This window comes from Lichenostomus cassidix, chromosome 13 (assembly GCF_008360975.1).
Source record: "Lichenostomus cassidix isolate B80296 chromosome 13, HeHo_3.0, whole genome shotgun sequence".
NCBI classification, from domain to species: Eukaryota; Metazoa; Chordata; class Aves; order Passeriformes; family Meliphagidae; genus Lichenostomus; species Lichenostomus cassidix.
In genome coordinates this window covers 13,961,717-13,988,071 of record NC_139494.1, presented here as the reverse complement: position 1 = coordinate 13,988,071, position 26,355 = coordinate 13,961,717, and the positions used below count along the sequence as shown (strand labels likewise).

Genomic DNA, 26,355 nt, shown 5'->3' with positions numbered 1-26,355 from the left:
GAGCCTGCAGCCCTGCATTCCTGCCAGGGCACAGTGTCACTCCAGAGCATGGCAATCCTCCTAAACCATTATCAAAATGTAAATGAAAGGCAGCATTTTCTATAAACATCTGCATTCTAGAGGCCAAGAGGTACTTTCATCATTTTCTGTAAGACCTTCCAAAAACACTACCTCAGACTAACCTACCAGACAGATCCACCATGTTAGATGTGTCACCACATCCTTTCAATCAGTGTGTAGTCAATATTCTGTATTATATGAATAACTAATTAGTTTCACAACTTATTTCCACAGATGTCATTGCAAAATCTATCTGAGGAATGTCATCTGCACTCGAGAGAAGGACAAGCATTGTAATTAAGCATTAAGCCATTTCACCAGCGTGAGGCTGCCGTGGAGTGTGAAATGGCTATAATTCACATTTTTAAGACCTCGCATTTATTAGCATCTATTTTCTGCTCAAGGTTAGCGGTGTGCTGCACAGAGAGTTAAAAAAAAAGCCAAACAAGCTCACTTTTTTGTTATTCAAATGGATACACGTGCATGCCTGACTGTACAGATTGGTCACAGGGACGGAGTTTCTCTCAAGTCCCAGAGGAGTTGTGGCTCTCACACCTCTGTGAGCAGCACTGGAAGGTCAGATGGAGGCTCTGATTGTGGAGCAAGTGACATTCTGCTGCTGAAAGCTAGAATCTGGGCACAACGCAGCTAGGCAGGATACAGATCTTGTATACAAGAAAGGTATTCAATCTGAGATAACAGCCAGGATTGACGATTAATATCTCCCTGAAAAAGACTTTGTTTGCATCAGGAAACCCCTACAGAATAAATGCAGGGAGAGAAGAATGAACCCAGCTGTTGGGGTTTAGTCAGGGCCCTGGGGAAGTTAAACTGGTCTCTGTCTGGAGTTATTGCTTCAGCTGCAATTGTGCTGCTTAATGATATGCTCTGGGAAAGTCTCTCCAAAAGCAAGAGTGTCAGGAAGGCTTGGCTGCCATGGGAAAATTGTGAGATCAGATGTGGTATCCTCGGTCAGAAAATGAGGTGATGATGATGTCTGTCATTTGAAAGCAATTCACCAAAGGGCCACTGAAATTAGCCTGAAGTTTAGAAACCAGGAACCTGGTCTCTGCTTTTAATTGTACATGAACAGGTTTGTGTTGACTTTAGTAGAGATGGTTCAACCCATCTGAAAATAACTGAAAATAGCTATATTTGTTCCAATGTGGAAGATAAAGCTCATCTGAAGGATAATCTCTTGTCTTTTTAGATTATAGGACAACCAAAATTATTGGGATTGCACTGCTTTAACAGAGAAATAAATTGCATCCCTTCTGGAAAATCAATCAGAAAATAACACCAGCTAGATACAAGGGTACAGTGGTCATTTCCCCCTTGCTGATACCTCACAGGAATCCACAAGTGTTTTCTTTGAACTAAACAGCATTTCAGTTTCACCCATTAGTCTTTATAAATGACTTTCATTTCTCACCAATTACTTCCTCTTTCATACCATTCATTTTTCGCACATCCTCTAATTTTTCTCCTCTTCATCACTACTAACGTAATTGGTTTTTGACAGAAATATTATCTGTGTTCCTACTTATCTATGGTGCCTTGTGAAACACAGCTGAGAGAAACCTTAACTCCCTAAGAATTACTGGTTTTCAAAATCAGTATTGTTGAGTTAGTTCAGCACTGTATTTAAATTGGTTTTTGTTACAATAGGTCTCACTTGGACTGTTTGGATAGTTCAGTGCTCTAGGTGCTAAGGTGGAATTGCACTAATAAAATCAAGCAGCAACACATTTCATCTGCTGTTTCGTTCTTTCAGTGCTTCATAATTAACTTGAGTCAAAACTACCTCTTTAAGCCCAAGGGATTAATTCTCCCTTAACTATATTTGTGCATTATAGAAAAAAAAAAAAAACAGTCATCCCTTGACTTCCTGGCCTTGGATGAGCGATTTACTGCATTTTCCACCTACAGTATCTGTGGATGAATTCCAGGTGTGTGCTTGCCCCTCATGGAGTGAATTTCATGCTGTCTGACTCCTTTTTATTTAACTCTGGGAACAGAAATACCCTAGAGCAGGTTTCCAAGCTGCAGCACGACCTGGACATTGGCACTTCAGGCAGCTCTGCTCCAACACCACCCTGTCCCCAGCTCCCAGCACTTGGCACTTCAGTAACATCCTCCTGATACTTCTTCTTATATTCCATCACCCTCCTTTTAATCCTCTCCCCTCAAACTATTTCCCTTTTTCCTTATTCACTGGCTAGTCCAGCCTTTATCCCTCACCTCGGAAGAGTGCTGATCTTGTGTCTGATGGACAATTTCTGTTAGCCTCCCTGGCATGTATTTGTTTTTTGGAAGAATGTAAATAGAAAAAGGCAGTTGATTCCTGCCAATGTCAAGGAGAGAGGCTCTCAAGGCAGGCTCTTGACAAGTTACTTGGGTGCTACTAAAATAATCCAGTGAGAAAAGGTCATATTGAATTCAACTTTTATACAAAAGTAATCACATTACCATATGTCAAAGGCACCAACCTGCTTCAAAAAGTGTCAATGCAGATGAGTACAAATATTTCGATGTCCAAACAAATTCCCAAGCCCTCCCCTTAGACTATTTTTGGACAATACCAGATGGCAATGCTAAACCTTCTAAGTATTTGAAAATAATTTGAATTTGTTTGCTTTCCTTTTTACAGCTTTTGACCAGTTTAGAACCCAACAAACAACAACAAACACATTCAGGAGTCTACAATTACTTTAAATAAGTAAAACCATGAAAATGTTCACAGAAGTAAATCAAATAATTTGTCAACCATCTCTAGCTTTTCGATCACTATGAAAGAATATTCTAGAGCCCAGGTAGGAAACACAAGCTGTTAATTACATCCTGCATTAAACAAGACATTAATGAGCTCTGGCATTCCTACCACAGTGGACACTGAGCAGCATTGTTTTAGGACACTTGAGTCTGTCTGCAGCCAAGTCTAGAGCTCAAACAAGCACAAATCCAATTCTTGCAGCCTTGTGTGGGCTTAGCACGTTAAGAACAGGCTGTGCACATATTCCCACTGGAACTGTCTCCTAAACCACTGAGGACAAAAGTGTTTTCAAAAGGACACTGAGAAAAGAGGACCAGCAGGACAGTGAGCACCTTTAGCAGCTGATTTACCAACACAGCTGAATTATGAAGACCATCCCTGAGCTGAAAGGACAGAAAGCCTGTTGAGAACAAGTGTCCTGTCACCTGGAGAGTGTCAGTTGTTGTGACACACCTGAGCATGACTGAAGGCCTTGGGGAGGTGGGAGGAAAAGAAGGACCAGAGATGAGTGGCACGTCCTGCCCGTCCTGCCAGGGAATCAGTGTGTCTGTTCAGAGAGGAGCAAGGCAAGGAGGACATCCAGGTGTCCTGACTCCCAGCTGGGACAGGAGCAGCTGCTCTGCTATTTTCACAACAGCAACAGTCGCTGCTGCCTCATTTTGAAGCCTAAAAAAAAGCAGGAGTGGGCACTGACAAGAGCAAAGGGAGAAATCACCACCGGATTGTAATCTTTTGGTTTAGAAAAGAGATGGAGGCTGGAGGTGCCTTGGGGCACCTGCAGAGCTGAATGTGCACTTTCCACCCAACTTCAGCCTAAGCAGGAAAGAAAGTTTGAACTATTTATTGCAGAAAAAGGTCTTTTAGACTCAAGCCAGCTACTGAGTGTGTGTTTTCATGGCTGCTTTCCCAGCGATGTGGGACAGCTCAGGGCTCATCTCATCCAGTCCCATTTCACTGCAGCATCCTTGTAAACAGGCAAAAAGGACACTTTATGCACACAGTCTGCTACCAAAATAGGAAGGAAGCACAAAATCTCCCCTCAGAGTAAGATTATTTTCACTATTAACCATGCACTGCCCCCAAAAGGCAACGTTTTACCTAAGAAGCAGCCAGTGATCCAAGATGTAGAGAGAGATGGATGGATCTTGGTTTGGGGAGCAATAGAGCATTTGCTCTTGGAAAACTTTGCTTTCCCTACACAGTGCCACCACTGCCTCTTTTCCTCTCAGGATGCTGCAAAAACATTTACTTTTGCCAAGATAAAATTGTCAGAAGCAGACAAAATATTTTAGGAGTCTGTGGGACTTTTTACCCCGAGGTAAATTCTATTCAATAATTTTCCTTTAAAAAAACCCACAAAAACCCCAACAGATTTTACAGTTTTTTTTTCACTCAGACCCCTAATTTGAAAGGAAGTCAGCTACCTAACAGCTCTCCACACAAAACAAGTGAAATAACAACATGAATTTAAAGCAGATTAAAGATACAAATCAATCCCTTGCATGGATACTGCCATTAATTCACTTCAGTTTTATTCAGCTTAATTCGCTTTGAAACAGAAGCATAGTCAATCAGATTAAGGTCATTTTAATTCACATTTTCCCCCACCAATATGACATCCTACACTTATTTGGACTATTTCCCCCTCCCATTAAAAGAAAGTCTTAAGTAAATACAAATTTGGACTTAAATCTTGTGTCTCTTTTGCACTGCTCAAGACCTGGTTTTGTAAGTTATGGAGATGCTGCTGGATATTTTAACCACAATCTTGCCTTTTTTTATTTTTAAATGAAAATGTCCCTAAACACAGGCTGTGTCAGAAAGCCTTTGTCACCTGGAGCTCACCTAGAAATCCACCCACCCGCTGCAGTCTTTGTTTGCTTGGCTTTTCCAGGGAAATGGAGAGTTTTTCCCCACCATTCCCAGCCCCTGGGCTGCCCTGCCAGCTGCATGTCACAGTGAGCAAAGGCCACATTTCCTCTTGTTTGAAAGGAAGTAAACCCAAACTGGGAAAACCACGAGGCAGGGTTAGAGTTACTGCAGGGAGACAGAGAACAAACTTTCATAACAAACCCAATCACACCTCCACTGCACTTGCTGTCTGACAGATGATCCCCAGAGTGGGAAATTGGAACAATCAGAGTTTCCTGGGGGAAACTGAAAGGTGGAGACAGACCCAAGGGAAGGCAGATGGGATATTCTACATCTTCCATGGTGACCTGGCTGGGCCATGACTGTCCCTGGTGTCAGAGCAGGGAATCAGTGAGAGTTGCTCTCTCACCCCCCTGCATCTGCTGAAAACCTGCAGCACTCATGCTCAACTTCAGCTGGCTCAAGATTGCTCCATCCCCAGCACCTGACAGCAAAAAAAAGTTTGCAACCCAAGATTTAAGGACAAAATGTCCTTCTGCATTTTTGTTTTTTAATATGTATTTTTCTCTCTCTCTCTCTCTTTTTCTAAGGAGGGATAATTTGAGTATTGAGGCAAACCCCTAGAGCACTCTTGGTCAGAAGATATCAGGAGATCAGTCAATAATTTATTAGGCCATATGATTAGTGTATTTCCAGAGACTAATCATCCAAGTTGACCTGTGCCACACTTTTCTTAAAATTATTTTTTAAACCAAAATAAATATAATGCCCAGCATTAGCCTGAGGGCAGACTTGGCTCCCAGGAGCTGTGCTGTTTATTCCCTCCTGGCACAATGCTGTCAGCAAGTGGCATCTCTGCAAGTGTCAGCAGTTACACACATGCACAGCTATGCCCTGTGCAGGTCAGGGAAGGTTTGCATTTCTGCAGGACAGATAATACTGGAGAGCATTATCCTTTTGCCTGCTGCTACTCCCTGTGATCCAGAACAGACTTCAGTACCTTCCTGCACAACCAGGAAAAAATTACTTTGTTTTTTTTTTTTTCCAAATGCTGAGCCCAGGCTATGCAGAGCACATTACAGAGCAGAAATGCTGCTCTCATGACCTGGGATTGCCTTTAGTTTGGTCATATCACATGTAAATATGGCAGAACCCTTCTCTTCCATGGCATCCTCTCTGTGATGCCTTCCAGACTGAATCCCCAAGCTCTTATGCAAAAGCAGAAATGATGCCCAGCAGTAAGCACAACTCCAACAAGGCTCCACTGAGTTACCATTAAACCATATTCCAAAGTTTACCTTAGTTCCTTGAAGGGGTCTGCCCTGACATTGGGAGTTTCTATAGATTTAGGGAACACTGTGCCTTCTGCTCCTGAAATCACAAAACAAAACAGAAGACAAATTGTAAACATTATAAGCTGTTATCAGGGGAGTGATTGTCAAATCATACCTAGGTGCAATTTAACCCATTGCCTGACCCCACTTCTCTCTTGCACATCCCTTCTGTCCCCAGAAAAGCTAGACCTTGGTCACCTGCAATTGGTTGCCTTGATTACATGTGGGATTTGCCTGTAAACTGCATTTCTGGCTGGAAAAGCAGCTGCTTGCACCCCAGCTTGGGGAGAGTTTGCTGACCCAGCTGATGCAAGGAACTTGGAAAAGATATCCTTTGGTAATCAGGGACCTAATCCAGCTACATCCCTCATTAATGAACCTGGATGCATGTCATGACATTATTTCTTTTGCTGGGCTCTCAGAGGTAACTGAGAGGGAGAAAAGCAAATTTTGACTTGATCCCTGCAAACACCTCTCCAGTCAGGCTGTGCTCCTGCCAGGGGAAAAGGAGAGAGGAGCTCCCCTGATGCAGGGCAGCACAAACAGACTCTGCTCCAGCCCCAGCCTGGCCACCAGCTCAGTGTGTGACCCAGAAGTGATTTAACTTCTGCTTGTTGCCCTTCTCTCAGACACACAGGGAAGCTGCATTACCCCATTTGCTGACTGGCCTTAAATCATGAGCTGTGAGCTGCTGGGTGCTATGAACAAATTGCCTAAATTTCAGACCACTGCAATCCTCTTCATGGCCACCTGTATAGCCCAGTTGGGCCATTTCACCCAGCCAGCCTTAACCTGGGTCCATATTTTGTGATCAATCCCTGCTCTCTGGAAAGAAGTGTTCTCCTCACATCATTGCTGTAAGCCAAAGGCAGCCCCTGCCATCCCTGCCAAACCTTTCCACTAACTGTTCTCATTTAAAATGTGCATCTAATCTGAATTGGTCTCACTTCATCTTTCAGCCACTGAGTCTCCTCATGTCCTCATGTGCCAACTGGCCTTGCTTGAGGAGACTCTGTAGTTAGACACTGATGGTGACCTGACCCTCCCGACCTCCTCTGATTCCCTGAAAAGTCCAGGCTTTCTGAATCAATCACTGTGAAGCAAATCCTCTGGACTTCTCCTTGCTTTTTTTCGGAGCCTGTTCTACTTTTAAAACACTCTGCTGGAGCACAGGAGTCCCCAGGTGCTGTCAGCGACACTCTGCTGCAGAACATCACGTTCCTGCTCCCACTGAAACTCCCAATTAAAACACAGCTGAGAGTGCTACTAACTGTCTCACACACAGAGTGCACTAGAAATTAATGTTCCTGTTCTCCAATATAGAGCTGCCAGCCCAGTGAGCAAGCATGACCTATATTCTTCAATCTAAACCCGTGGTCATGCTTTCAGACATATTGTGAACAATTAGCCATTCATTACCTGCAGTCAGCACAGCAATTTCAGTGCCAGACAGCGCTGGTGGAGTTTTTTTATTTCTTTAAATTTTAGTTTGATAAAGTTAGTGGTGCAAACTAGTGATGAAAACTTTTATGTGTGCAGTTTGAGACCTCTCCTAACACATGCTATGGTAACTGTTAGCTGTGTGCAGTTTGAAATCATCATTAGAGAATAACAGATGTTCTGAGATGGTGCAGAACACGTTAAGACAACATCCTGCTGTAACTGCTGCTGTAAGTGAGAAACACCTGTGGCTTCTGTAAGATTACACTTTCCTTGCACTGAAATAAATTAGCTAAGCCATCCCACTGTGTTAGAGAAAAAAAAAATCAGAATGACAACAAGAACTCCAACATTTATAAAAAAACACAACTCTATTTAACCCAGAGAAAAAGCAACTAAACTCAGAGATGATAAAAACAGCCTGAAGTCTGAAGCTTTATACTTGGGTATTGAAACTGATCCTATGGCAAAATACAGATATCTGGCTTTAAACATTCCTATAAGCCTTCATTGTTACAAGTTGTCATAAGCAGCTGTAACTTGCCAGCCATGAAGGTTGTTACTATCAGATCTGTCCTCTCTCAACAGTTTCCAAACGATTTAAATCTCTGCTTATCCACACCATCACCTTGGCTCTTGGCTTTGCAATGAAACGTAGCAAAACATCCAGCCTGTGCTTATCTGCATAATAAAACAGAGATTTTTGAGGGGAGGGAGATGAGGAGGTGCAGCTGGAGAGATGTACACAGATATTCTTGTACCCTTTCCACCCACACAGCTTAAATGGTGACTTTATGCTGGGCATTTTGATTCATTTTTAGACACCTTCAGCTGGATATTCAAGTCAAGCAAAGCTCAAAATAATTAACTGCCTGTAACCAGAAATGCCTGCAGAGTAAGGAGAAACTTTAACTGATTTCTTAACTTGGGGTTTTCCTGGCTTTCATAATTTAGTGTAAATGCAGAAACTTTGGAAGCAAGGTCTGTGAAAACCCAAAAGTAGTCATTTCAAGGTTGAAAATAAAGAGCTTGGTATTTATTTCCTCCATCTCCTAGTTTTCCTTTCCCTACAGACTTCTCAAACCCTCTTTTCCTGTCTGCCTTATTCCAGATCCATGAAAAAATCCCTCACGACCAGGAACAGGAAGGAGATTTCCAAACCCTTCTGTTTCTCTCCTTTGATCTGAATTAGAAGTGGACACTCCCTGCCTTGATAATGCTTCCTGCCTTGACAGTGTAATTCCTTATTATTCTCCTCTAAGAACACAGACTGTCCCCAAGGGCCACCTGTCCCTGTCACTGAGCAGGACATCAGCCACGAGGGGATGCTGAGGCACCAGGAGTGAGACATCCCTCCCTTGTCTGTCAGCAGCTCAGGGTCCCCTTGAATTGGTGTGTCATCCACACTGAGAGACACTGATAAACTTCCCTCACCTCACCCAATTCCCATCTCAAGTGTCCCCCTTTCTACAGCAGGGAGCTGTAGAGATAGCCATTGATGAATGAATTAAATACTCTGGAGAAGTTCTTATTTCTGTTTCAACCTGCTGCCTGATGATTTCAGTAAAGAACCACTCTCTTCTTTCTGTGTTCTGGGAATTTTCTAGATCTCAAAGATACTCCTTCCTCCCTCCAGCCCCTCTGTTCTCTGCTGGAGAATCTCAGTGTTTTACTGGGGGATCAGCAGCTCCCGAGGGAAAGAACTGCCTTGAAATATTTTAGCTCCACTGGACATTTGTGTCAAAGTCTGGCTTTTGGCCACCGTGGAAGTGTCCAGCCAGGCTTTGACAGCATCAGTGCTGGATGGTGTTGAAAGTGAAGGCTGGAGGAAGTGACCTCATCTAGTGGCTTTATAATCACAGAATCACTACTGTTGGAAAAGACCCTTAAGATCATGGAATCCAACTGTGACAAGGCTTTGGCAAAAAAAGAAGGAAAGTTTGAGGGGAATGTGCTGTTGTCATTGAATTGGGCTGTTCTGGCTCTGCTGAGGAGAACTGGGATGTTGTTTGAAAATATGACTGAAAATATGGAGTCCAAGGTCATGTGCTTAGAAAGCAGTAAAAATTTCTTCTGCATGTTGAAAGCTTCCAAGATATAATATCCCTGGATAAAAGCTGACTGCTACTCAGGATTCATGGCAGTGTGACAGAGTCAAAGGGAAAGCAAACGTGACATTAAACTGAAAGGCAAAAAGAAAGTCTAACAGGAACATGAAAAAAAAAATCACATTATTTTAAGAATCATCAGTGAATCCTTGAACTATTATGTACCCCCCCTGCTCATCCCCAGTGAGGAGAGTGTACAGAGAAGAAATACTGTCATGACTGCACAAACAGGGAAAATCTACCCTACAAAGAAGCCTGGAAGGACTTGGCTGTGTAGCTGAGCAGCATGATGTGCTAGGGAAGGATACTCATGCTGTGCATAAGTACATTAGGAGGGTAAATAACATGAAGGAAAAAGAACTACTGGCTCTAAGCCCATGTTTATATGAGAGCCAATGCTTACATGAGTGGCAGTAAACTGGTCCTGAATATATTTGGGAAGGAAAGTGAGTGTTCTCCAGCCAAAAGAGGAGCTACAATGGGAGCAGTTTTTCAGTTAGATGGGACAGACAATATAACAGATCTGACAAATTCCTGACTGGGTGATGAGGTGTCTCAAAACCAAGAGGCAGTGTTTTTAGGACCATCAGTTTCCTTCTAGCCTTGCACTCCTCTAGTTTTATTTTCACTGTCCTCTACCTGAGCAATGATGGGTTTTGGCAAATGGTATTAACAAACAGCTCCAACAGTTCAAGGATCAGCTGCTACAATCTCCCTTTTCAATCAAAGCTGTTCTATCTCTCTTCCCCTTTTACTGAGTATAAAGCAAATGTAACCTACATTTATTATTGTACAACACAGCTTCTGCTTCCTGAATTATCTGTTATTAAAACATTTTCTATCTGCCACAAAAAATGCATAACAGAAAATCTCTATTTCATTGCAAAGTACTGATTTTCTTTTCATCACATGAGACTCTCTGCTGCTGCTAAGGGTAACTTATGTGCAATCAGCCAAAGACAGAAGAAAACAATAATATCATTAGTATTTAAACACACTGTACTGTACATCCCTAGGCAATAAATTATTCTTTCTCACAGTATTATATCAGAGAGACTTCTATTATACTGATTCCCTCTTCTGACACTGTGTAATTTACCACCGATAAATGTTCATAAACAGTTTGACTGAAAAATCCATAAAGCCATTTCAGCTTTATTTTAAGTTCCATTTAATGTCCCTCAAAAATGATTTCATCAATGTGTTTCCATTAGCTGGTTCTCTGCCCAATAACTTAATTCCACACAATCAGTCAGGAACTTATAAAGCATATGACAGGATCTTCCTAAAGTATTTTGAATCACCATAAAGATTCACTCAAAGAGTGTTTGGTTTTCTGGCTTTTCCCCCACTTCCAGAGCATAAGATATGAGGAGTCAAAGACCCCTGTATGTGTTCACTTCATTCAAGAACAAAAATCAAGAGTCTCAAGGCAGGAGAACATTTACAGTCCAGTTTCAGGGTTTGGAAATGGAGGAGCACAAACACCCCATGAAAAAAGCAGATCTCAGCTGGAAGGTGTAACTTAACCAGCAACAGATGAACCAGAGGAACACAAAGCACCCAAAAATCAGCTTTTCCAGCAGCCTCTTGCTTTCCCTTTGTGCTGCAGAAGTACCTGAGCTGCTGGCACTGCCCTGGCATCTTCCCTGGTGCCAAGGAAGGGCAGAACCTGCTCCTGCCATCATGGCAAAACACTGATCACAACCCACTCCCTCTGCACAAAACCTGCTCTGGACCTCCCCTGCTCTCGGCTGGAAGAGAGAGAAGAGGAGCTCAAATGCAATGAAATGAGACATATTTTTAGAGTAATGATTGATTCTCCTGCTGTCCAGGGTAGGTGGCAATCAGCTGAACAGCTCTTTGGGGTGAGCAGAATGCAGGGAGACATCAGGTTTCCACTCAGAGGCAGATAAACCTGGTTAGCTATTCCCCACTTTCCTTTTTCTTTCCAGAAAACACATTTCTTTCCCACTCTTTAGTAGTAATTCCAGACCTGCAGTACACCTTTAGAGTTGTGTATCACTGCTTTCCAAGGGGAGTGGAGTCTCACAGCTCTGTGATGAACCTGGAAATAAAGTTGGCTTTAGTGTATCTTCTCTTCAATGCTCACCTGATGCAGGACTGCAAACGAAGGGGGAAGCAGAAGGATTTGCTATGATTTTTTTCTAGCTGCACTCAAGAGGCAATGTGCAGTGTGCTGTTGGTCTCCATAAACTACTTTTATTCCCACTATTATTGATCAGGACACATTGAGCAATTTGTTCATGAAAACACCCATCTGAGGAGCTTCTCTCCTCTGCAGGTCTCATCAGGATAATATGTGACAGTCTCAGAAAGTCTGTGCAAACAGATGCCCAGGAAGGAAATCCAATACAATGCAGGTAGAAATTATTTGTGACTGCTTCTTCTAATTCCAAGCTTTAAAAGCCTTATTCATCCTTAATTTATGTTTTTAAATGGGTGAGCATAGTAATTGCTGTTGCTCCCCTTGAATCCCATCAAATCTGAAATCAATAAGAGCTCTATTTCAGGGTCCAATAATAGCCTGGTTAGGTTAAGCCAGTGCACTGAACAAAAGCCATAAAGCTTCATTCACGTTTCTTTCCAGGATTCTACAAAAATAACTCACTGAAAAGGTCTGTCTGTCTGTCTGCCTTTTTTGTCTAAGAATCGGGAAGTTGTTCTCTTAAGGCAATCAAGAAATCCTGAATAATAAGGGCAATAATGAAATCATGTGCAGCATCAACAAAGTGTTTATAATAAAAATGTGATATAATTAAAAAAAATATTCTATTGCATTTCTCATAGATTATTTTTAGCTCTTGGTCTTGGCACTTTATGCACACAGGGAGTGAGCCAAGCCTTAGCAATGGGCTGTGGCTGAGTTAGGCTAGATGGGAACTCCTTGTGGCTCCAGCCCTGCTGGGTGGAGGAGAAACAATTCTCTGACTCAGAGTCCCAAGAAATCAATGGAGCCTGGGTCTAAGCTGGAAAACTTGCAAACAACAAGATGAGCTGCAAGCTCTGAGACGAGCAAGTGGGTCATTAGTGATGTATGTTCCTGCAGTCACACCACCTTCAACAGCCTCCCTGCCACAGTTCATTTGTCTGAGAAATATAAAGGGAATAACAAAAAAGAACAGATGTGCTCGCACCCAAACTGAGAACAGACAAAGGAAGAAAGCTTGCTACAACTTGTGCTGACCTCTAGATATTTCCTTCTTGACTAGTTTGGGGGTCCTTCAACACTTTTCCTGCAGCTCAACAATAGCAATGCCATCACTGAATTCCTTTGAAGCTCTTCTCGGCATTCTTGTGCAAAGTTGCAAAGGAACTCAGGGGAGCACCTGAAGTGGGAATACACAGTGGAAATTTATCACGGAGAGTATTATGTGAGCTTCAAACAGATCAGCTGGGGAAGACACTTAGGAAATAAAGTATAAATCTGCCACACTTTTAAACTTGATTTCAGTGTTTGGTAAGTGTACAGTGTGTTTCTTTCATAATCCTTGTGACATTTAATCAATATTAATCTGATGGTGGATGATTCCTCTTTTTCCTCAAACAGGATTAAGGGAACACAATCTGAACACACATTTCAGCCTGGACTCGAAGCCTATACACTTTACATAAATGCTATCCTTTCAGCCTGGAATGTACTTTAAATAAAAGCAAACACAAGGAAAACTCCTCAGTATCTCTCTCTCTCAACACAGATTGTTCTTGCCAAGAAAAGACAAGTTTGCAATCTGGGTGAGTGGATTTTGAAAAAAGGAGAGCAAGGGTGGTTGGAATTGCCATTAAAAAGAATGGAAAGCAGTGTCTACACCTATTGCCCTCAAGGCAGGGGAGCTATCAGAAGTGTTCATTCAAGAATTGGTGATTTTAATTCCTTCCCTTGCAGAATGGGAGAAATACTTTGTTTGAAAGACGACATCCAAAAATCGCATCTCAACCTCTGCGAAAAAAACCAAACCCTAAACCCAAACAAATCAGGCTTCTTTTCTACATAGCTGTTAAATTCTTTGTCGCTGCTGATTATGGGTTAAATCACTTTGTGACCCGACTTCTACACAGATACAGCAACAGCACATTTCCTAACTGAGAGCAAAAAAGAATTTCTCGTGGCTTTAACCACTGATAGGAAACACATGCTTTTGCCTTCCACTACCCTTTAATTTTGCTAAACACAATTTTTTCCCATCATCACAGCTCTGCAAGGAGCACAAAGAAATCTGACAGAACTGCACTGCCTCGACTGAACGCTGCAGACAGCAGAGGCTGTTTCCAGCCTTGCTCATGCCAGTGCTGAACCCTGGTACCTTCATTTGTCAGCACATTTCCCTACTTCCCTCATTTTATTCCCTGTCCCCTTCCTGCAGGACCAATGAGTACACGACAGCTTGGCAATTGCTGCAGGACTGCATTAGTGCTGCTGCCTAATCACCTGTGGGCTGTGAGCACTGAGTGCTGCAGCTGCTGCCTGGAGAAGTTCATACATCTTCAGCAAAAGGTCAAATGCCTGTCCCAGCAGTTGTGGCTCCTTCCTTTCCTGGCTGAGAGCACAGCAGGGAGCTCTGAAGCGAGTGTGAAGCAGCCTAAGTAAACTGGAGATCATCTGCAACTGGGTGAACTGGGAAAGGGCTGTGGCCCCAGGATGATGGTCCAGCGTGTTGCCAGGAGCACCGCAGTGCTGTGATCCCAGTGAGGTATTCCAGAGAATTCCCTGTCCATGCTTCAGCAGCACAGAGCCAGCCTGGGTTAGAGGCACCTTCCTCTCCACTCCACTTGCAAAGGAAAAGGATCAGAGCAGGAAAATGCCTCACTTTTGGAAAACAAGTAGTATTGCAGCACCATGTCTCCTTTCAAAAGGCTGTAGACCTGTAGCAAGGACATGTTTTTCAGGGAAATACCCAAAATCTACAAAGATTCAAGCTTGGCATTTACCCTCAGGCAGAAAGTTGCAGCAGACTCAGTGGTGAGACCAGAAAGCTCCATTTGCTCTCTGGGTTAGTCCTGATTTCAACACTTGGCCACCAGAGTTGTTCCCTCTGCCACAAACACATCAGCAAAATGCCATTTGGAAATCATAATAGCTGCTGTAAAGGGCAACCATGCATGTCCTGACCCATAAATAATCGCTGCTGAAGAAGGGTACATGCTGTAAAAATGGGTGGTAATTCCTGGAAACTGTTAAATTTCCAGCCTAACCCACCCTCGGAAATGACTGATACCAGTCAAATACCTTTGTGGATTATTTAATAAAATATAACTACTCTTGAAGTCATTAAAGTTACTCTGCTGTAACTATTGCAGCAAGCAAAAGCTGGAAAGGACATGCCAAGAAGCCACTAAAAGTGTAATATGGAGGAAATGTGAGCAGAGTCCTCTCACCAGGCTGGCACTGCAGCCACAGTTCCGCAGGGCTCCTCCCAGATCTAGCTAATAATGGATCCCTGAAAATGTCTGTAGATGGGAAGAAGCTTAAAACAGCTGGGCCAGCTTACACACATGTATTAGTTCAGCATATCCACATTAAATCCTGTTCTCCTCTTGTCCACAGTGTGTCAAAAAAGCATATTTTTAACCCTTCCATGAGTAACAAACCCAACACCTTGTGTTCTGCAAAAGCAGAGCAGGTAATTCCCTCTGTCCCCAACAACAGCTCCAGTGCTCCTATTGAGAAGAGCTCTCTGCAAGAGCTGTTAGAGAGTCACAGGATCATGGAATGGTTTGGACTGGGAGGGACCTTAAAGATCATCTATTTCCAACCCCCTGCCACCAGCAGGGACACCTTCCACTAGATCTGGCTGCTCAGAGCTCCATCCAACCTGAATGGAGCATCCACAGCTTCTCTGGGCAACCTGTTTCGGTGCCTCACCACCCCCACAGTACCTTATTTTTTTATAATATCTAATCTAAATCTAATCTATTTTAGTTTAAAGCCATTCCTCTTCCTCCTGTCACCACAGGCTCTTGCAAATAGCCATGCACTTCTGGACTACACTGCTTTCATTGTTGGTGCTCCTCCACTAAACCCTCTGAAGTCCTTAATACCCAACTCATAAATAAAATGCTGGAAATGTGCCTTGGATTTAATTACTCCAAACTTATTAATAAATTTGCAATAACCTTTCAACAGCTGACTCCTCTTTCCAGGTGCATTCCCAGGCAGCTGGAGAGAAACTTAAACAAAATATGTTCCCAAACAAACATTTCTGGAAGTCTACCCTATGGTCAGCATTGACATGCTCCACATGGTTCATTGCCCTAAGGCTGCAGTGGAAAAAAAGCTACAAGGTAGAAATAGAGCTAGTGGTTAATTATTTGAAGGGAGGGCAGGAAAGGTTGGTGAGATCAAAGATAGGTTTTAATCAGCCATGGTGCTGGGGAGGGCTGGGCTGGGTCACACTGCTCCTGCAGTCTTTATGCTGGGAGATGAAAGACATCCTGCCCCACTCTAAATACAGCTATTTTAGCTGGGGTTTGCCACAGGGGAAGGCTTTAGCCAAATTTTTATCATTAGGCTCCGTTAGAAGGAAAGCTTCTGCCATGCTAATCTAAAAGTCTGAGAGGCACATTTTCTGGGGAGTGGGAGCAATCCCTGTATTGTTCTGTTGGAGAGAAGGGACCCTGTGGGTTTGTGATTCATCCCATCCTTGTTGCAAAGCAAAAGGGGAATTTCAATAGTGGTTAAAAAGCGTGGTTGATTTGTAACAGGACAGCATCCAGCCCATGCAATCCCACCTCCCACACAAACTTCCCTCCACACTCCAACCCAGGGACTGCCAGACTCCTGTAAGCTGCAGCAGTGTGGCTTTTGAGGCTTTATCTCAGCTCACTGGAATGCATGTGGGTTCCCATCAATAGCTGGTCTTTAAAAAAATTGGTTAAATCCATCATAAATATTAAACACCAGAGGATACTGGCAAGTTTCCCTGAAAACAAACTTCAAAAAATAATCTCAAAAAAAAAAAAGATGTCACAGCCCTTGGGAGAACTGACACTGGCATGTCATCAGATGTTGTCTTATAAGGCTAAATTGAGCATCTGACCAGAGTTTAATTTCTGTAAAAACTCATGCTAATTTAAATTGCTTTAGATTTAATTAAAAATGCCTTTCTATAGAGATAATAATGTAACTCTGTTAATTAGTATCAAGTGGCATCTAGAGGGCATATTTAAAAACTAATCTGGAGAATAAATAGAGCTAATTAACAGTCAGAATAATGCTTTATGATTGTCTTTTATTTATAAATGCTACAACGTTCAATAAGCTATTAAATGAAATTGTAATTAATATATATCGAAGTTATTTTTTAATACTCTTTTAACTAAAGAGTGCTTCTTACGCCCCATTTTTCAGACGGTCTGGACATGTTTTATTTCTGGAGGGAAGGAGGGAGGGGGAAGGGGCTCTGCTGGATGAGGCAGCAAATATGAATTCAATTAGGAGCAGCTCATTTATCTCCCCTACACAAAAAATCTGTGTTTAGGAGCCCCTGGGGTTTGTCCACAGCACTGCTGACCACAGCCAGGGCTGGCAGGAAGGGCTGCACTTCACCCCACACACAGCCCCACCGTGGGCAGAGAAGGGGCAGATTTTCCCTTCAGAAATCTCAAAGCCTTGCAAAAGCAGAGCCAGGGCTCTGAGGAATGGGAAAGGCTCTGAGGTTTGCTGCAGGATCTTTTAAAAGAGCATGAGGTGCTCAGATTCCTTGGAGTGCAGCTTGTGGAGGGAAGGGGTGCTAAGAGTGAGAATGTGCTCCCATCCCATCCCATCCCATCCCATCCCATCCCATCCCATCCCATCCCATCCCATCCCATCCCATCCCATCCCATCCCAGGAGCACACAAGCACTGCCAGATGAGCTTGGAGGCAAAAAAGGCAAAGCAGAGTTGGTGTAAGGCTCAGTTTCTTTAGGACTTTTTGCAGGCAAACATGAGTTTCCCCAGAGTCATCTGGACCCAGGCAGTGGTGAGCTCCCAGCTGTGAGCAAGGCAGAGAGAATCCCTGTGTGTCTGGAAAAGGCTGTGTGGATGTCACACAGCCCCAGAGGGCTCAAGGGCTGCTCTTCCCCTCCCACTGTCCTCCTCCAGCCTCTCCTGGGATGACAGGTCTGACTGCATTCACCACATCATACAAAACCATTGAAGTACTCTAAACTGCATCATACATGAAAAGCAGAGGTGGTCAGCTCTGTCTCTTTGTGTCCTTTAATGCTCATAAAGCAGAAAAAACTCCCCAAAATACAAATCAAATAAAAAGCACTTTCATATGGTAATCTGCACTGTCCGTGCTGTGCAATTTTTTGAAGCACCATCAAATGCTTCGTATGTCCTACTTGCATTTGTTTTTAATCTATAATTCTGTGTATTCTTCCCTCTTTTTATCCCTTGCTAATGCTGAAAAATCCTCAAGATACCCAGAGCAGGGTTCACTTCAAAACAGGAGAGCACCTCTTTGCTCAGGACAAGGATTCAGCATCAGTTTGGAGCACGAACTTCCAGGAGAAAACTTTGAAGACCGTACAAGGAAAAGAGTAATTGTCACTGGCAGGATTCAGAGCTGGCCACAAGGACTGCTCTGACCTCTGTGGGATGACTTTCATGCCAGGTTGTTGACACACACTTGCCTCTACAACAAGTACGTGTCCAGCAAGGACAAGAACGAGCTGAAATGATTTGCACAGCATAGATGGGTGTCAGCAGACACATTCCAGCAGCACCTGCGACCCCAAACACCAGGAGAATGATCAAAGGAATCTCTCTGTGCCCCACAACTCGGACTGGCCTTCAGAGCAGACAAAAACACGGGAAGAAATACGAACATATGGTCTAACACTTCCCAGCATGGCAAACAGCCACGGCAAACACTTTCGGAGATAAAATTAGATTGGGGAAGCAAAGCTGGAGAAAAACAAAGCCAAGTATGAACTCTGAAAGCATTGCAGCTCAAGGTCATTGGAATACTTGCCATGTAACATCACCAGTGGTATAATTTTACCTTTTCTTTTCTGATAGATCTGCAGAAGTCAAATGAAACTCGAGAAACACTCAATTGCAGGTAAAAAGGAAAGTGCACTACAGTGACCAGCTGGATTTTTGATGCTGTTTATTCTGGAGGCTAAAACAAGGCAGAAACTCAAAACAACTATCAAAATTAATTCCTGGTTTCTTGAAAGTACAGAGGAACTTAAAAGCAAGTTTTTTAAAGTATGTAATCTGAAAAGGGAGTACTTGCAGCTTGTAAGGAAAAGGTTCTGTATGTTTTTAAAACCAATGATGTAAATCTCTCTTATTTTAAGGTCTCCAAGAAAACACTTCAAAACTGTTGCTCCCGACTTCATCTGCCCTGCACAAAGATTCCAACATGAATTAGCTCTGAAGGGTGCAGCATGAAGGGAGATTTGTTGGAGAACATGGATTGTTACAGATGTCCCCAGCTCTGTAACACTGCAAAGATTTTGAACGGGCCTCTACAAAGTTTTAAGCTAACAAAGATACTCTTAATTTTGTGAAGTTCAACATTTATCTTGCAAAGCCCACCTAACTTTGTGCAGCTGGATTGAATTAGTCCAGTGTGTAACAAGAGAGACCTGCAAAGAGCTGCACCCATCCAAAAGAGGAACCATCTAGAACAGCAGACAGCAGGCAGCAAAACATCTTAAGGGTTGGACACCAAGTCCCATTTATATTATACATAATATAATAGTAATATACTATCTCCTATCTAGAAATAATAATAATAATAATAGTTATAGCAATAGTAATAATAATAATAGTAATAATATAAAATATAAAGATATATATATATAATCTATATATATGTAATTCCAAGCTCCTTATTGATCTGTCTGTTTTTACAAGAGAAGTAAGGAACAGTTTGGAATGAACAGATGCATCCAAATCAAGTCTCTATGAAACAGGTATTGGTGCATTCACAGATAACAGCAGCACTGCTGTGTGACTAATGGTGAACACCACTGAGCTACCCAGTCTGGTCCTATGTGAAAACATTCCTGACCAAATCCCAGACTAACCAAAGAACGTGGATTGAACTGGGGAGCACAAAAATTCAAATACCAGACACTTAATTCCATATAACTATCAAAAAAGTTTAAAAATTTACAATTGCCACAGCTTTGCTTCTCCAATTAAAAAAGAAAAACAAAGTCCAAAGAAAAAAGAAACAATCCCCACATCCCAAACCCAGAGTGTATCCCCAGTTTTCATTAGGAAATCCCAATGTGGAGGCTGGCAGGCAGCACAGCTGGGGAGGCAGATCCTGCACAGGCAAAAGCAGAGCTCAAGCTGCCCTGGGTGTCTCAGAAGGATGCAGGAGTGGTGACAGGGCAAGGTTGGCCTTTTCTCCTGCCCAGGAAACTTCTCCCTCCACACAGCACAGGAGACATCTCAGAGATGCACAATGTGCTCTTTTGTGGGGCTGAGGAGAGACAGCCACCAAACCCTGCAGAGAAATCATGTGGGATACTAATTCATGGGACTTTTTCACTGCAGATTTCCCTCCTGGTGTTTGGTTCAGGATGAAGGAGGAGCTGGTGGAGGTGTTGGGACCAAACCCAGGAATCCTGAGGCTTCCCTCTGCACATCCTAAAACGATCCCTCACTGTCCTCCATCCCAGATCCAAGAGATAAAACTCCTCAGCTGAAAAACTGGCTTTAAAAAGCTGTTCAGTTTCAAAACTGATTTTAAAGCTACTTCCCTGAGCCAGACAAACCACTTCCAGGGGAGTTTTTTCTCTGGAGGGGAAATAACATATTGTGCAAGTTGAGAAAACCCTCAGATAGAAACTCCTGGCCATTATCTGCTTGAAGGAGATTCAGAGCAATAAACAGCACAAGGTTTTATCTCCAAAAGAAGCTTTCAGCAAGCATGAAGGAAAGTCAGGCAAAACTGTACTCAAATTTGAAGAGGTGCATATTAAAACTTAATGAACAATCTCTTACCTAGAACTCTCAATCTCTCTGCTCCAACCACCACTTCGTTGTCATCTGCAGAAAACAGCAATTTTCCAGAGAGGGTTTTCACCTCAAATTTTTGGCTGTGTGCTTCCACTGCTTGGGGACCTAGGGGGAAGATGCTTTACTTTAAGGAAAAGTATAAGACAATCACACAGTAGCTTCACACATTCAATAAACCCATTTGCTGAGTAATAATAGCTCTAAAAATTGCATCAGAGACACCAAACAGGGAGGCTTTTTAGATCTTATTAGAAAAGGGCAGTTTTCTACCCAAGTAACAACTGCTCAACTATTCCTACTTACATTTTTGGTAATATTTATGTGTGTCATAAAATCACCATTGAACTTGGCATGGCTAGGAAATTTTTACAAAAGGACAGAGCCATATGTGAAACAGCAATGAACATATCCAGCCATGCTCTGAGAGTATTGGTGCAGCTGTAAGAGGTATCAAAAGCTCCTGAGCCCATTTTGCTGATGCTGCAGTGTAAAAGATTCCTGGTTTTCTGCCTGTTGAATATATCTGGATTAAAGTTCTGTCAGTGTCATGCACAGACCAATTAAAAAAAAAAAGAAAAGAAAAAAGAACAAATCAGGAACAAATGTTTCGGTTTAGACCCCTTTAATAATGTGCAGGCCAAGAAAAATGGCATCCTCTCATTCTGGATAAAGTTTTTAGACAAGTAAAACTTTCCTTCGAAGATCTTATTTCAATTCTGCTGCTTTTCCTGCAGGCTGCTGTGCCCTGCAGTGCTGGAAAGCCTCTGGCAATGCGTTTTGTTGTGGAGCCTGATAAACATCAGCTGCCTGAACAGTGATTCTGTGCAGCTTTGGGGCTCAAAGGCTGCAAAGAGTTACAAAGAGGCTGCCCTGGGTTACTGACCTAAGCCAGGCTTTGGACAAATCACCATTCAACAGCCCTGCCAAATCCAGCTAAGCCACAGCATCCTGGAATATTATCCTGCACAAGGCAGGTGATTGGACTTTGCATTAATTCTGGCCATCTTCATGAGCAGTCCCATTTCTCAGAAGACAAGAAAAATAACACCTGAAAGCCAGTATTTTCTTACAGGCAGCTTCAAATCCATCTCTATGCAGAGTTTCCCTGCACTGGTAACCTGTGCTGGCACCTGGACACAGAATCATGCACGTGGTTTGCACTACAGAGAAGTGAGGCTGTGCTGAATTGCCTGGAAATACTTAAAAACTCGTGCAGGCACTCTGAGAAAATCCAGTGCACTTTAAGTTTGATTTGTATCTTGCTTATTAACCACCTCCCTACTCATCCTTGGGACCACATCTTTGCTCCACTGTGAAATCAAAGCTGCTGCTGAATGCATAACAAGCTCAATAAGCAGAGCATCACACTGGGAGGTATCACTGAGTGTGTCCTCCCAACCTCTTGTGACACAGAGGTGCTTAACTGAACCAAACACCCTCTTGAAAATACACTGAGAGCCAACAGACTGGAGTTGCTCATTCCAAATGTGAGAACCAGGGAGCCTGGGGTTGAATTTATTTCCTTCCTCCAGGCAAGTTTCACACATGCTGCCTAAATAATTGCTCACTGAAGCTGCATATTTAATTATTTAATACTGTGACTAAAGGCCAAGATGTTATATAAGCAAGGCAAGCAACCCAGTCTCAACTTAGAAACATGTTTATGGATTACTGGCTTTGCCACACACTAATACTTCTCACAGTCCATGCATAAATCTCAGTAAATATATCTCTATCCCATATCAAATATATATGATACACCATATATACAGTGCCCTGTACCTTATATAATGCATTAGGCCTTTCAACCCAAATTACTCAGGCATTCATTCAAAGGCTGCTGTGTACTGGGGATTTATGGAACACCCATTTCCCCATCCAACATGTTTGGGGGCAAATGGAGTTCTTCATCAGCAGAAGAACTCTAAATTGAAATTGCAAAGTGTTGCCACAGTTGGTCCCAAGATTTCAGGCAAGTTATAAGTGTTTTAGGAATATTGTGTGCTTGTTACAACAGAAATGTCAGCCTGGCATATGTTCCTCTTGACCCTAAAGTTGTACAGCTAACATTTCTGTCTCTGGATTGGCTTTCAAATGAAAATGATGGTCTGCTCTGTTATCAGACAGCACCAGCCAGTTGCCTCTCCAGCACAGCTTTCATGTCTCTGGCTTTGTTTCTACAAAGTGGAGTGAAGTTTTCATTTGTGCTCCACAAGACCCCTGGGCTCCCCTGTGTGTGCTGTCTGCAGCCAGCACAGCATCCCAAAACACCCACTTTCATCCCCCCTTAACCCCTCCAAACAGCCTTTCCCCTCCTTACCTGTCACAAGGCGAGTGAGGACTTTTGTCTTCTCGTTGAGGATATTCACTGTCACGTTTCTGGCGGACTGGAAGTACAGGGGGTTGCCCTGGAACAAAACCACGAGAACAAGATGTGAGATGGGGATGGCAGCCTGGGTGAGACACCTGGAGCTTTTCCCAGCACTGACCCCAAAGCTGGGTGCATGGCTGGGGTGCAGCTACCCTGCAGTAACTCCTCCTGGCCAGGATAAACCCAGAGTGGACACCACAGCTCTGTCTGACCCAGGCAGTGCCTTGCTTTGGGGATGGTTGGCTCTAGTGCTGGTATAAACCAACCAACCTGTTATTTTAAAATGTGCAGCTGATATGGGAGCTGACCTAAGCTTCCCAAATGTGTTTTGGGATGGTGGTTGAAAGCAGCAGTACATTTCGGAGGAAAATCTGCAGAATTATAGCTCCTGATGATTCCAGTGGGTGACAGTGTCTGCCCACCACTGGGCTGAGCCATGCCCAAGGGCTGGGGAGGAGAAAATCCAATTAAAATATGGAGAGTGAGTTAGATCTCAAAGCACCTGGGGAGCACCTGGCACGTTTCACCACCACCCTGAGGGTTGGGATGCCAACTCACCACCAGACCATCCCACCAGCTCTGCAGAACACAAGACACCAAGTCTTCCCCACTTCCCACTCGACCACAGAGACTTCCACCAACTTTTCACTTTTATGCTATAAACACACCTCTGAGAGAAGAGCCAGAGCAGCTGGTAACACACAGGAGCCACACAGCGACCTGGCAGCATCCATCTCAGGTATTTCTCCTGCAGAGCGAAGCCAAAGCAAACCCACAGCTCCAACCATCTGGCTCCTCCTGTGTGCAAACACAGCCCAGGCACCAGGGAACTCGTGTTTTCCACAGGCAGTCCCAGCCTGCACAGTTGGCTCCTCAGGGGCTATTAGCCACCCACAGCACTAGCACAGGGTGACCCCGAATCAAATCAGCCAAAAATCGAGGTGGAAATTCACTGCCAGTGTCTCTTTGTAATGTCTAAAGCAGGCAGCTGATCAAATCCATCAACTGACTAAGCCACAGGACAGGTAGGAGAGATGAAATAGAAAGAAAATCAGCAAGGAGTTGAATTTTTTTCTGTCTAATGTCTTTTTCCAGTGTTTCAAAATCTTTCCCTTAGGAATGAATAATCAGGATGGGGACAGAAAATCGTGTGGCTCAGGCATGTTCTCCTTGCCTCCTGAATTTGTAAGGAATGGAAGATTTTCATAGATGCCTTTTTTTCTGGATCATGGCAGGACTAAGTTTTCTGCATATAAAATACAAGAGGAACACAGAAGTCATTCATGGGAGTCCTGTGGTGGACTGGAGCTTCAAGGAACACTCCAGAGATTGACAAATGATTCCCAGTGCTGTTTGCAGAAAACAAACCTCAAAAAACTAAAATAAAACTAGCTTCACATGTGACCAAATGTTCAAATAATTATGTTTGTTGCCTTCACTTTTTTTGCAGCATGTTCCCATGGGATCAGCCCTTCAGCAAGAAAGGGGGAAATGGGGTTTATTTGATCAATTATGATTAGAAAATTTTGGCTAGATTCAGACTATTTACAACTGAATAAAAATAACATGAAAAAAAAGAATTCCACTTAATCATTTCCAGATCTTGGACAAGATTCAGAAGCTCTTGGTGCCTCTGTCCCCTCATACACTAAATGAGGACAAATCATCCTTCCACACTTCTGCAGTGTCTCTGACAGCTTAAGTAATACTGTATATGAAACTGAATTATGATCAATTATTTAGAAGTAAGGATCAGTGGTAATGGCTTGTAATGATTCCCCGCTTCTCTAATTTTTATTTGTGATCTTCTAGAACTTCTAGAAATTAATGCTGATTATTACTATTTTATGGTTAACAGCGCAGAAATTATAGATTGGCTTCACTTGAATATCCCCTGCTCAGGGGCTTTGAACACAGCCAGCAACAACAGTTTACTGCTGCATATCCATTTCACGCTCACAGATGAAGGATATTTTCAAAGGTAGATAGCTACAATCTGCATAATGTATAGTCATAGGTGAGATTGTAACCACTATAAACGTGCTATATGAAGCACAGAAAAGCCATTTTTTTGTCTTGTACTATTTGACTTTTGCTTATGGAGTTTCAAGCAGCTGGAGTGTTTTGAAAAGGCCAGGAATTGTAGTCCAAATTCAGGTAGGAAAAATAGTCCATGACTTTGAAGAATCTGTTACAGTTCTTTGTAATACAAGATTGCACTACAGAAGTAGTACAAGATAAACCAATATAAAAAGTCACAGAAAGAATTGCTCTGAAGAAGACCTACAAGACAAGCTAAGAGCTGGTATCCCCTTACAAAAACCTTAAAATACATAATCAGACGTGGAAATGCTTACCCCAGCCAAGTCATCTCATTCACTGATTCAGAACTGAGATTCATGCAGCCTTCAAAAAACGAAATTTCCCTAATGGAGGAGTTATGTTTTTATTGGTCTGCAGGGAAAGAACATTTGAAGCACTTAATGCAATGCCTGCTCTCATTTCCATAATTCTTTTTCCATTAAGGAATGAAAGAGAACTGAAAAAATTACTCCCTTTTGCTGAAAATTCTGCAGATTTTCTATCCATCATCTTCTGTTTACAAAGGAAATAACACTGAGATCTTTTAAACACTGAACATTAAAAAAATGTTTCCTCTTTTGCAAGCTTGGTGATGATGCCAGTTTCTTTCAATCATGGAGAAAGAAATAATGAAAGCATTAAAAGCCAGTTAGGAATTACAACTGAAAAGACAAAACCTTCCCCTTCTCTTCCACTTTCATGTTACCATGACACAAAATGAAGTGTTCTGATGCATATGAGCAGGTGGAAATCCAAATCAATATGGCATCAGCACAATATAATAGTTGTGGAGAGAAGCAATATTTTCACAAACTGTCACAGCACTCGATAGAGCTCGAGTTAGAAGATCAGCATGCAATAAACAAGCACATCCTTTAAAGACTCTTTGGGCTGGTCATGTACTTTCAGCTCACCATGAACCTGCTATTCATCTCTGCAGGAAATCCTAGAGAGTAAATACATCATTCTGCCTCTTCTTCCAGCTCCTCATTAGCAGACCCAGTGCCTTAACAATAATGCAAATGTCTGCAGACACACAAAAGCGTTTGCCACAGCTACTCAATATATTAAAACATTGGACACGTGCTGAGGAAGAAAGAACATGAAAAGTGAAAAAATATGCCAAAACTGCATAGCTTGGTTCCTCACCCAGCAGTGAGGTATCCAGTAAAATACAGAAGACTTCACAAAAGGTATCAAGTTGCTGTTTGCTAGGTAAACACATGGCAAAACAAGCCAGAACAGCTCACTAGCTGTCTTTCTTTGGCTCACTTTGGAAGAGATGCTAAAAACTCCCAGATCAGAAACTGAACCAGAAAAAGCCCT

General features: G+C 42.7%; 1 protein-coding gene across 9 annotated transcripts in view; it reads right to left on the bottom strand.

The window, feature by feature from the left end:
• The window catches only part of SGCD (sarcoglycan delta), a 309,325-nt gene that overhangs the window by 32,040 nt on the left and 250,930 nt on the right, over positions 1-26,355 (bottom strand). For all 9 annotated transcript variants that reach the window (XM_085073813.1, XM_085073812.1, XM_085073811.1 and 6 more), the window contains 3 exons: positions 22,897-22,984; positions 20,562-20,681; positions 6,004-6,076 (listed from right to left, as the gene is read on the bottom strand). In XM_085073813.1, the coding sequence (XP_084929939.1) occupies positions 6,004-6,076; positions 20,562-20,681; positions 22,897-22,984 (281 nt within the window). The remainder of the gene's footprint in view (positions 1-6,003; positions 6,077-20,561; positions 20,682-22,896; positions 22,985-26,355) is intronic.